At 40.7% G+C, this 12,234-nt stretch overlaps 1 protein-coding gene, 1 long non-coding RNA gene and 1 other non-coding gene across 10 annotated transcripts in view; 2 read left to right on the top strand and 1 right to left on the bottom strand.

The window, feature by feature from the left end:
- The first annotated feature begins 2,180 nt into the window (after positions 1-2,180).
- LOC118245045 (uncharacterized) overlaps positions 2,181-12,234 on the top strand; it is a 66,009-nt gene continuing 55,955 nt past the window's right edge. For 3 of the 8 annotated variants that reach the window (XR_004777742.2, XR_007708255.1, XR_004777745.2), the window contains exons 1-3: positions 2,181-2,363; positions 2,674-2,752; positions 3,363-4,305. This is a non-coding gene — a long non-coding RNA (uncharacterized LOC118245045). Of the gene's footprint in view, positions 2,364-2,673; positions 2,876-3,362; positions 4,306-12,234 lie in introns of all 8 variants that reach the window. The other 5 variants (XR_004777744.2, XR_004777743.2, XR_007708254.1 and 2 more) reach the window with 5 other exon arrangements.
- On the top strand, positions 2,428-2,558 carry LOC118247886 (small nucleolar RNA SNORA24). The gene has a single exon (XR_004778607.1). It is a non-coding gene; the product is annotated as a small nucleolar RNA SNORA24 (small nucleolar RNA).
- The window catches only part of PRSS12 (serine protease 12), a 39,099-nt gene continuing 36,770 nt past the window's right edge, over positions 9,906-12,234 (bottom strand). The window contains exon 13 of the mRNA XM_035540587.1: positions 9,906-11,290. Within this exon, the coding sequence (XP_035396480.1) occupies positions 10,983-11,290 (308 nt within the window). The 3' untranslated portion in view covers positions 9,906-10,982. The remainder of the gene's footprint in view (positions 11,291-12,234) is intronic.

The following is a 12,234-nucleotide window of genomic DNA, read 5'->3' as shown; positions in this document are numbered from 1 at the left end:
CTTGTACAGAATATCCTTTTTCATTGCTTAAAGATGTGAAACTTCCTCAGGAAGAAATTAATTAGATATTTCAATGTTTATAGATGTAATACTCTTGTCATTCACATTGAATGAAAATTGCTGGAAACATTTTTCTCAATTTTTTTTAAATAAAAAATAGATATTATTCTGATAGTGGCATGATATCTGAAGTGCAACAATAAACTCTGATAAGAAAATGCACTGATGTGTGGAAGTGATTTTTATGTTCATAAAAGTTGTCCTTTTCCAGGTTTGTTAGCAGCTTGACGCTGAGCTACAACACAACCCAGGAGCATGGGAGCAGCATGAAATGTTTTCACAAATGAAAAATATTGCTTACTCTCTCTGTGAGTGAATCTTACTGCTTTGTGCAGCTGCTCGTTTTACTGCTTTTGCTACTCTCTTACTTTTTTACTTCTTGTGCCAGAAGTTGCTAATGTGCTATAGAAACATTTCCAGAGCTTGGCTATTTTTAAGAGAACCAGCAGACTTTATTCAAATTATTTGCCTTGGGGATTCACTAGTTGTGCCAATGCATCAGCCTACACAGACAGGAAAGAACTTTTTTTTTAGGAGAAATGTCTAAAAGATGGTACAAATGTCCAAAGGAAAATTTGCTGTTATCAATGAAATCAGAATAGAACAGAAAACTGCAGTATCTAGCTGGGCAAAAACTGATTAATATCTTCATATAGGTGTAGAGAATACAAACCCTATGTTAACAAAATATTATTTTCATTACGGAGAAATGATGTAGTATATACATTCAGAAGTCTAAGCTTCTTTTCTAATACCCATCTCTATAATCTCTAAGAGTAACAGAAATGGAACAGTAAAGAAATAACAGAAAGGTACTAAGCAAACAGAAACGATCTTTGCTACAAATAACACCTGGCTGACCTCTGGATACAGTTTATCTGCTTTCATTTAATATTTCTTTTCAGTTCTTCCAACCCAAACCTCTCAGAGTTCTAAGGCAAAGGATGCCCTTTTTTGTCTCTGTGGACCACAAGGATGAAGAATGAAGAAAGCATAATAGTCAGCATCAAAGGACAAAGCACAGGAACAGGAAAGGAATTAACAGGTGAAACCAAGGGCCAAGGAAACCTGAACAGAGGAGGAATTTAGAAAAATTAAGGGTGATTGATCTGAAAAGCATATTGTGAGTTTGATTATTCTCCAGTCTGCTTTCCGTCAAGTAACTTTTCTGTCTTTTTTAATAGTTATTTTCTTTCTTCAGTTCCCTTTTTCTGTTCTGATCCTCTCATTGTCTTGAGAAATTGAGACAGAAAAGGCTTATGTACTTTTAATTGCTCAGCTATCTACATACCTAGGAGAGCTGTCAGTCTAGTAGTACAAGGCCACTACCAGATCTCTTCCAAAAGGTAGGAGTCTTTCCTAACAGATGTGGCCTAGTTCAACCATGATGTAGGGGCTTCCCATAACCTTTGTTATTCAGATCAGGGAAACGGACTCTTACCCTTAAAGAAATCTATTAGTCTGTCTCCTCCATTGTCTCATCAAGAATGTCTCTGCTATTAAGTCTCCCGGTAAAGCTCCTTTATTCATCTCAATTCTGAACCCAATTTACTCTGGTACAAAAATAAAAATAAAATAAAATAAATAAAAAATGTGTGTGTAAATGTTTATACAAATACGGCACATGTATTTCAGCTATCGACTGCTTTCTGGAAGGAAAATATCATGACCTAAAGGCAGGAGCCACTGCTGTCATGCACTTGACAGAGTGGAGATAAATTTCTGTACACAAACGGTGCAAGGTGAGAACAGCTGAGGCTCATATGGCACCGACAGGACTGTTGGACACGGTAGGGCTGCATTTTGTCTCCGTACTTTTGTACAGTCCTAGCAGTTATCCTATGGTACTGCTGGACAACCACGTACTCGAGCTGGTGGTGTTTCCATACCCTGGCACACAACTGAGGCCAAGCAACCCGGCAGCCCCAGCCCTGAACCAACTTCTATTCGCCTGCCGCACGGTTCCTGACAGAACCGGCCTGCCATTATTTCTTATGTTACTGCCCAAGCGATTTCCAGACTGGAAGCGTTTTAAACCCGCCATTCCTCAGCGCCTTCTTCCACGTTCGTTGTGAGCAGGCACCGCCTTCTTGTGGGCGCGTCTGCCAGCCGCTCCCCTCACGGGGGGCAGGCAGAGGGACGGAGGGACGTCCCAGAGCCGCCCCCCGCCCCCGCCGCCTCTTCCTTTGTCTGGTGCCGCGCACTCGGCAGCCGACCGTTGGTGGGCGCACGGGGCGGTGGTTGAGGCTCACGCTGGCGCAGCCGTTGGGCCTCGCGCCCCCCGTGAGGGGAGCGGGCGCCAGGTGAGGGGCGCCTGAGGGGAAAATGGCGGCGGGGGGGAAAATGGCGGCGGGGGGGCAGGGTGCGCTCCATGTCTCCATGGGGGCTGCCGCCCGTGGCTGTCCCCCTTCCTAGGCATGGAAGAGCAGCTCCTTGCTAATTGGCAAAGCTCCTACCAGCGCGTTGGTAGCAGTCGTTGACTGTAGCGAGGAACACGGCGAGCCCGGCGGAGGGCGCGGCGCGGTGGGTTGGCGGTCATTTGACTTGTTCAGTTTTCCCTTAAGTGGTCGGAACTCGGGCTTTAAACGAGTCTTTATACCCTTTTTTTTAAAGGTTTCTTTGTTGGCCCAGAGGCCGGAAGTGCAGAGACGCCATTGAAGTTCCTCTTCCCGCCGAAAAGCCACGTGGCTGGGTACGTGCTTTCATCAGTTCTTAGAAGGGAGGTTTTGAGCAGAAATAATACCCTCATACCACTTTGCAGTTTAATCGCTATACGAAACTAGTAGAGACTTGACTGATCCGCACTGAAATCAAGGTATAGGCTTGATTTTTATTTACTTTGATTTTGATTTATTCTGTTTTTTAAGCCATACTTGACTCGTGTGTGGATGCTCATCTTTTACTGACAGAAAAACATAACCAAGAGCAAAAGTGTGCATTTCTAAGAATTGGGCTTGGGTATAGATACATTAGGAGTACTGGGAATAGTGGGTTGTGATTAAAAACTGGTATTGTCATAACTTTTGCCTGCTAAATTAGAGTTATCGGAACCCACAGATTTCTAGGAGCTGTCTGTGCATGGGGCATATCTTTTCTGATCTTCACATTGCTAATTTAGTGAAGTGAGTGCTTAGAGTGATCTGGAATTGCCGGAGCAGGGAGAGGTGTCTAGTTGATTTTAATAGTTTTGTTTCAGAGCAGATTACAACTCCTCCTAGGAAGGCATTGTACTGTTCGGTAATGTTTTCTGTCTTGTGTGTTTTCAGTAGCAATATTAAATTACCTCAAACTTGTTTTTACAGGGGAAAAACATTCTTATGTTGTGATGACAGAAGAAGATGGGGCTAAATTCAACACGTGTATTTTTGGAGTAGTTGTGACTAGAATTTCAGATTTTTACTTAGCTGAAGGGTGGATGTGTCTGAGCTTCCAGAATTAATGCTCTTTGCAAGCAGTAGTATTTCTGGTTGTCAAACAGAGCAGGCAAATTCTACTTTTAGGCTAGGTCTTAATTTCACTTCAGACATAAATGAGCTTTTCTAATTAAGTTGAAACCTACAGCCTAGACGTTCTGCAGTCTCTCTCTGCTCTTTACAAAGAGCACAGAGAACCTGGGATGTAGCTTAATGTGCTTGAAATTAGCCTTGACTCTTGCAGCTCTGTCTCAAACACTGTTCGCAGTGTTTCCCATTTAGCAATGTAGACCTGCCTGTCCATGTGGCAAACACATCTTTCTGATTGTCTGGTGCCCAAACAGACTGGAACGCATGGACCACAAAACAAAACTTACGGAGGAACAGGAAATTGCTTAACAAAAACTACCAGCATAACAAGCAAGTGCGCAGGCACATTGGTCAGGTTAACTTACGTTCACCTACCCTTATGGGGGTGCACAACCACTGAGGACCCCTGATGAAGGGCAGTACCATGTGTGGACAGGAGGAAGATGGTTGTACAGCACATGCTAACCATGTGATAGCAGAGGTTTCCCCGCCTGGTAAGAGCGGTCTTGACCAATCGTAAATACACATGGTTACTGTGTGTGGTGTCTGGTCTAGCAAGATTATGCATGGTGATGAACTGGCTATGTGCCATTACCCTGGAAACCAGATGGGAAAAACCACAAGGGAACACTATGAGACAGTACTTTTGCAAGACATTAGGGACCCTCCCCACCAAACCACTGAAGACAGCAGACCAATGGGATGCTACTGGATCCATGGTGGTGACCGTCTCTTGCAATCTGTAAGATCCCTTTACTTATATTTCCATACTTTCTCTATTCCTTCTTTCTTAACTCTTGCTTCTCTTTTGATCCACATATAAAAGAAATCTGGTAGACAACATTTGACCTTGTTTGTGTTTTCATCTCACTGTGGGTGAATCACAAACTACCCTATGAGCAATTGGGACAGGACAGCTATTATTTTTCTGTGCTGCCTTCCAAAATCTGTCTGCTCCTGCCTCAGGGCCATCTCTAAATTTTAAGCTATTACAATCTCTCAGTTGTTCAGTGGCTATGCTGTCACGTGGCTGACCACACTGCAATATTCTTAAATCTGATGATGTGCGCCTTCGGTGGCTGCTTTTCTGCTGCTAAATAAACTGCCTTAGAAAGGTCTCAAGGAGTATACGTGTAGTCCAAAAGACAAAGGTAAGTTTGGGAAGTCTAGAAAATGCACGTGAATATCCACAGTCTTCATTTCGATATATGCTATTGTGAAGCATTCAAATGTATTAATGAGTCAATAAAAAGACATTGAGTTACGCTGAAAGTGTCACTTCTTCCTTACAAGTGTACTGATAACAAAGACTAGTCTTGCACATGAACTTGGGAATCACTGATGCATGGCCAAATGTACTCTGGCTCAAATGTACTCATGACTCTGTGGATACACCTTTTGGTAGCTGGGCCTCGTATTTGCAGCTCTGTGTGGTTTCTGGCCAAAGTGTTGGCTGACTGATACTGTCTGGGAGCCATTCCACAAACCACATGGTCTTAATCAGACATTACTGCTGCAGGGGAGGAAGAGTGATTTTGAACATAACTGATTTCTCAGTTTTAGTTGTTGAGGGATGTTTTACCTAATGTGTTTTAAAGAATGGGACAAGATCAAGCTTTCACTTCCGAAATGTGTAAGCAAACTTAGTCATAGATAATAGCAGTTCTCTGCTGGTCAGAACTTCCTGTGGAATATCTTTCTTAGTAAGGAAATCCTTTGCAAATCATTCCAAACTGAAAAATTGAAGTGGATGGCTCTGAAAGAACTGGGAAACGATTGGGGCGGGGGGGGAGGACATCAAGCTAGAACTGAGATCAGGTAGGCACTGCAGTAAATCCAGTGTAGTTGATGACTGAGGGAGTAAAAATCCTATTTGAAGTGGATGCAAGGGGAGTTGCAGATTTAAATTACAACATGGATTAGATCTCAGGAAATGACTGTTAGTGAAGCTTTGGAATAGGAAAGTCTGGTAGGGAGACCAGGGAGCTGTCGTCATAGGAAACTTTTTTTTAGTACTGCCGCTGATGACAAAATAAAACTGAATGTGTATTCTGTTACTACACCTGTTTAATTGGTGGTGTGTGATTACTTCCCTTTCAAGCAGCCCTGTATACAACCCTATCATATAATGTTTCTTCCTATGTAGGATTCCAAAACTATGCCTGCCAAACCTGGTAGCTGACAATCATGAGCATGTACTGTGAATTTCCTCTTCTCTGAAAGTGGACTTCTGCAGTAACGAGTGCTTTCCTAAAAGAAGCTAGCCAAGCTGTTCTAAAAGGGCAGTTATTTGATTATCTTAAACAAGAAAATGATAGGTTGCTGGTGGCCAAGAGGGGGCTGCGGCTATGCCTAGGACGAGGTGAGGGCAGCAAGGTGCTACAGCCCCAGGTGCAGTTGGGATGGCTGGTCTGTCAGGGACCCCTCATGCAAAGTGGTTTGCTCAGGTTTTGAGGTCTGTTTTCTGTGACTGGCTTTGATTCCATGGAAAAAGCCAGATGTAGGCAAACAAAATAGGAAGAAGCAGGAGTAGGGTTGGAGATCAGTTTCTCCAGGGATGTGGAAGGCATTAAACAGTATTAATAAAGAGTACAAAATGCAAGAAAATGACATGGAGGCCTGCAGAGAAGCATTTTCTTTCAAGTTTGCTGAAGTGCTGAGAAGTTTAGGCCTTCTGGTGGCAGCCTTTAGCTATGGTATGCTCGTGGCTGTCTGTGTGTTATCCCAAAGCCCTTCAATGTTCATATCCACTCTTACCAGGCAATAGCTGCCTTTTTGATGAATGTTTCATCAGTTTCAGTGTATAATAAGTTATTTTTTAATAAGTTGCCCTTTGAAAACCAACTGTCCAATCTCTCTGGCTCCTGTAACTGAGGATCTTTTTGCATTAGTGCTTGTAAGTCACAGGAGGGCCATGCAGCTCTCCTGTCAGTTCCCTCTGGGAGCCAAATCACAAGTCACTGGTATTTCCACCTGAGTCTCATCATCAGGGGGGAAGTAGCTTTAAGATTCTTGGGAACAGGTTGTGGCAGGCAGGCCACAGGCTGAAGTAACAAGTCTGATAGATTCACCTGGCCTCCAGGTCAGATCTGTGAACATCTAATTTGGAGCTCCTTTGCTGTATGTTTAGCATTTACACAGTGGGTTTCAATCAAGAGAGGATTTTTTTTTTCAGGGTTATGGTCAAATAGAAGAGTTTGAACTCCGATGTTTGTTGCAAGTATCTCTTGTGAGAGCTCTTAGAGAGATTATGTAGCCTTTCCAGTGATAGAAACTTTCCATGAGCATGCAGTCCCCTGCACAGAGGGTAGTTAAAATCTGTTTTCCTTCGTTACTCAAGTAATGACAGAGGTATTCTTACACGAAGCAGCTTTTTCCTTTCTCTGTGGTTTAGGATGGTTTGTTTTTCAGGATTTCTCGTAAAATTTAATTCCCAAACAACTGTTTTTCTATTTTTCCCATCCATTCATCTTGCATTTTAGCTCTTACCTTCATAGATGCTACTTACTTTTTGCACCCTGCTCCATCTGCAGTTACATCCAGCAGCTCATACCTCTCTACCTTGTACCCAACCCAGTCTTTTTCCTTTGCACTTCTACAGAGGTAAATAGCAGCTTCTTTTTGAATTTGTTCATCCTTGCTTTGTTAGGTTTGCAGGAAATTGTGATCAGTTTCTGTTTTCTATGGAAAATAAATGGAATAGGAATTGCTGCATGTGAGCAGGTATATAGTTTGGATGAGGTAGGTCCGGTGTCTTAATACCTCAGCTAACTGCATGTGCTGTTACCCAGTACAAAAAAAAAAATCCATCTTTTTTATTACCACTAGCTTACTGATTTCCTGCAGAGTTTCTTGCTCTCCTATCTGCTACATCAGCATAATTGTTTTAGCTTTCTAACATGGTAAGTGATGTTCTGTAATTGCAAATCTGAAATCGTAACAGCATTAAATTTTTTTTTTGACTATAAATATTGTAGCACTTGAAAGTATGAAAGTCCTGTTCTAACACCAAAAAAGGATAGAGAGTATTTATTCAGGACTGACTTCTTGTTAAATATAAGCCATTATGGTGCTGTGGTTATTTTTTTTCCAGAAATAAGACAGCTGAGGTTGTAGATATTCTGTATATGATGCCCAGAAATGGGATCTTGGTTTATCTGTGGTTCAGTGCTTACATGTACCATGCCCTATACTTTAGAGAGTTGTTGAGGCTCAAAATGTATTTTAAATGAGTTTGTGTGTCAGTGCCAGTAATGCTTCCCTGTTCTTTGATTCTGATGTTTCTTCTCAGGAAGATAGACAAAAACTTAGGAAGTTCAGAGGGACTACATCTAACTATAGATCTTTGATGTTGTGGAAATTAGATGAATTACACACTGTTTAAGATGGTCATGTAATCCAGTAATAGAAGTGACAAGTGTTTTCTTAGTTTATGCTACTGTAAGCAATGTGATCAGCCTGCTTTAACAACAAAACCTCCACAGCCATGTATGTACTAAAAAGTTAAATAAAGGGGAGTGCAGCAAGAGTCAACAAATTCTTAAATGTTCTTAATAGTGTAGGCTAGACTTGTTCATGACAGCCTAACTGGTCTAAATTAAAGCACACCAAGCACTAGGAATTCCGTGGTACAGGACAAACTTTCATCCCTAAGAAAATGTCCTCAGGCTTAGATGCTTTTTCAGTATTTTCAAGAGCAGCCTTCTTCATTTACGAAAACTGACACACAGTTTACCCAGCTGATGTCCCTGCAGCGTCTGCTTGTACATTATGTATAGAAGTTCTAGTCAGTGTGGCGGTTTTTATTGCGTACGTTTACATCGTCAGGCTCACTGAACAAAAATGAGAATGGCATAACATAAAGACAATTTCACTTTCTTTAGAAACTAAAAAAGGCATGCTGTTTGCATGGAAACTGTAGTGCAACATTTTAAATTCTAATTATTAAAGCATTCTATTAAAAGAGAAAAACTAATGAACTACAGTACTAAATGTTTACTCCATTTAGTATGCAATTTCTTCTCTGTATTGTACTTCTGTTGTGCAACTTTTAAAATGATTTCCCCTGTGCATCACACATGTATTGCACTACATAGTCTATTTCACCACAAGTCTCAAAATAATGGGTCTTTTATAGGAAGACTTTGATGGTACAGGTAGTTACCTTTTGACAGATTTACGTCCTCGTTAAAAGGGCTGTGTAGAAATAAGAACATCAATGGTTCTGAAGTTGACTAGCAGTCTTTCACATAGGTCTACCAGTAGGTGATCATAGTACTATAATTTTATGGTAGGTTTTTAAATAATATACTTCACACCAATCCAATAGTGCAGAATTAGAGAAAACTAAAATATAAAAGCACCTCATATATACTATTTTAGCACCAGTTCCAACAAGACATTTAAGCTAGTTGAAGACTAAATTTGAGGTCGGAGAGAAATTGAGGGTCAAGTATGCAATCACCTGCAATAGTGTTGCCACTTTTTGTATGCAAATCAAGTTGTCTTGGATATTGTTACAACAGCAGAGAGACATAGAAGCATACAGAAATGAATGAATGCCCACTTACAATACGAATACAAGCATCCTACTTTGTTCACAAAAGGCCACACAATACTGTCACAGCTTGAGTGACTGGGGAAAGGAAACACAGGAGAACAGTAACTGGTAGTCACAGTTTGTACAGTCACTATGTGGTGACACACATCTGCCACACTTGTCTCACTGGGGTGTTTCACGGCCCACAGCTTTCCTTTCGTCATGTTAAGAAGGTTGTTTGTTAAAAACATACTATGCAGAGTACACTTAGAGGCAGTCCAGTTGGCCTTAGAGCTTACAGATGTAGTATGGACTTTCATGGTTTACTGTTGACTGGAGTCAGTCTCAGGCAAACTGTTTGAAAGACTGATCCCAATTAGTGTTGCACTAAAATGGTATTTGCTTCCTCTGTTCTCTGTGATAATACTGGATTGGACATTAGGAAGAATTCTTGCACAGAGAAGGCAGTCAGGTGTTGGGTGGGGCTGCCCAGGGAAGTGGGGGAGTGCCCATCCCTAGAGGTATTTAAGAGCCATGTGGACGTGGAATGAAGGGAAATGGTTTGGTGGTGGGACTCAGTAGGTCAGGTTCGTGGTTGGAGTTGATGATCTCAAAGGTCTTGTCCAACCCAAATGATTCTGTGATTGTAAGTTTAAGGAGGCGGCCCTTTCTAAAAAAGATAGTAAGTTGTTTAATTTTTGTCTTGACATTGGAGTCACTTCTTATTGGTGCATTTTTATAATAAACCATTAAGGTTTTCTTAGCATGGGGAAAGTATTTGTGAAAGGAATTAACACAGAGAATCAAGGTACATAAATACTTTATAAGTCACTGAAAACTGTAGCTCATAGGTATTGCTAAATGATATTTAGAATATAAGAGGGCATTAGAGAACATATGACAACTAGTTCTTCATGTAGTATCATAAATTACTATGACGAATTTGAGCAGTTACTGGATAAAAAATAAAAAGACTTTTGCAGTTACTGATTTCAGATAATTCTCACTTTTCCTATGAGACCAATCTGAAACAGTATTGCACCTAAACGTGAGTGTTGTCAAAGTATTATACAAACTACTGTATTGTACAAACTACTATTTCTACAAACTACTGTAGAAAACAGTAGTTTAAGACTTCATAGACCTTTTCAGATAGGCATTATCTGAACACCTCCAGTATTTGATCTCACTCTTACAGCTGTGTAGGGAAGCTTTGCAGGGAAACTACCTTCCAGCATACTACCTACTTCACTTGGGAATGTGCTTTATGAAGTAAGCTGTAACAATGTTTATCAGGCTAGCTGGGCATCTGATTATTGACACTTACTTTCCTTCTAACATTTAATATATAGAATTGCTTACCAAGAATCACCCTGTTCATGGTCTCATCAGCTAATGAAACATGAGTCAAAACCAGAAAGCTGAGTGTAAGATCATAGGAATAATAAGAAAGCAGTCAAGAACTGATGAAATAAACTAGACTGAAAATGAACTTTGAGATCTGTAATTAGTTCCAGAAAAGCTTGTAGCATAAATAGCTCGGAGCTTCCTGTGAACAGCGAGTCTGAAAGGGACCTCTCCAGCTGGCCTGCTCCAACATTATTCTAAGCTGGAGGTCACTTTTCCACTTATCTTAGGTGCATGGTAACTTGTTCATGCAATATAAACTTCCTCAAAACAGAAGGATTTTGTTTGCATAGTAATCCCTGACTGGAAAGGTTGTGTGTATACAGCTTGGATTTAACAAAAAAAAAAAACCACCATGTGAATCAGGAAAATGTGTGTTTCCACCCACTATGGGCCCCAGCTGTGTGCACAGTGCTGCTCAAGCTGTCCTGCCTCAAACTTTGTTGGTCAAGTTTGGTTTTGATTAAGGACATTCATAGTTTGGTCACGCTTTTTATCCAGGGGACAAAAGATGAAACTTTGGTGTAGACACCTGGAGAATCTTTCACTCCGCAGCCATAGCCCCAGGAGGTCACACCATACACGACCCAGCTTTCCCCTGGGCGTTCGCACATCAGCGGTCCGCCGCTGTCTCCTTGACAGCTGTCAACACGTTTCTGTTCCTGGACGTTTCCAGCACAGAGCATTCTTCCCGTGAATCTCCTTTTATAACGCTCTTCACATACCCTCTTGGGAAGTAAGGGGATGGCAGCTTGTTGTAATGTTCTTGAATAAGCCCTTCCTGAAAAGAGGACTCAAGTTACTGTCTCAATATGATGCTTTGTCTCAGAAACATAAATAGCATTGAATCCAATTTATGCTGTCAATCCTTTTCACTGTTTCGGCATTAAGTGTACTGAAAATAAGTATTGAAAAAAATTGTGCGTTACATACAAGATTGTAAATATAGAAAAACACTTTTTTTTTAAAGCTCAGAGTTTAAGATGTAGCTTTACACCTCATGTAAATCTCACTGGATCCTTCCAAGGTTCGAATTTGTTGTGTTATAAACCCACTTTTTGTGACTTCTAGAATATATGCTTTAAAACTTCGTTGGGGAATCTATTTTTTTTCTCTAGTTTGCACCTTTTTTCAGTTGGAAACATGGGAAACTAAAGCTAGTGGGAAGTTTTTTTTCCTAAGGTAAAATCGTAGTGTTTGTGACTTAAGTATGACTCATATAGTGAGAGTGAAATTTCAGCTGAAGCACTGCAATTATGTAATAATTTACCATAATTAGAGGCAATTATTGCAACAGCTAATGTTTTCTTAAATAGATGCCCTAACTAAACAATACTGCAGAACTTTCAATGAATCATGTAAAATGCCTAGACAAGAGCTAAGCAATGAATTAGCAATTGTTCTTAGAAAAGAAAAAAAAAAGAAAAGAAAAAAAACAGACCTAGAAGTTTATCTCCTTACTTTTAGTACCCTGACCTAGACATCTGTGCATACAGTTTGATGCGTATAAAGAGGAAGAACTGATACTTGGCCTTGCCTCTGCCAGTTCGAGTGAATGATTGGAACAAAGCATCAAGTGTGGTTGCTCTCTTGCACTGTATTCAACCTCACAAAAACATGACAGTAAAGCGTGTTTATTAACTTGTAAAATATTTAAAGGAGAAAGACCCTTGAATAATAATCTTGTACTGACCTTAAAAGTGACTAGCTAGTTTATTCCAGAAA

The sequence above is a fragment of the Cygnus atratus genome, chromosome 4 (genome assembly GCF_013377495.2).
Source record: "Cygnus atratus isolate AKBS03 ecotype Queensland, Australia chromosome 4, CAtr_DNAZoo_HiC_assembly, whole genome shotgun sequence".
NCBI lineage: Eukaryota > Metazoa > Chordata > Aves > Anseriformes > Anatidae > Cygnus > Cygnus atratus.
The sequence above is the reverse complement of the archived record's forward strand: the minus strand, read 5'-3'. Positions and strand labels throughout refer to the sequence as shown.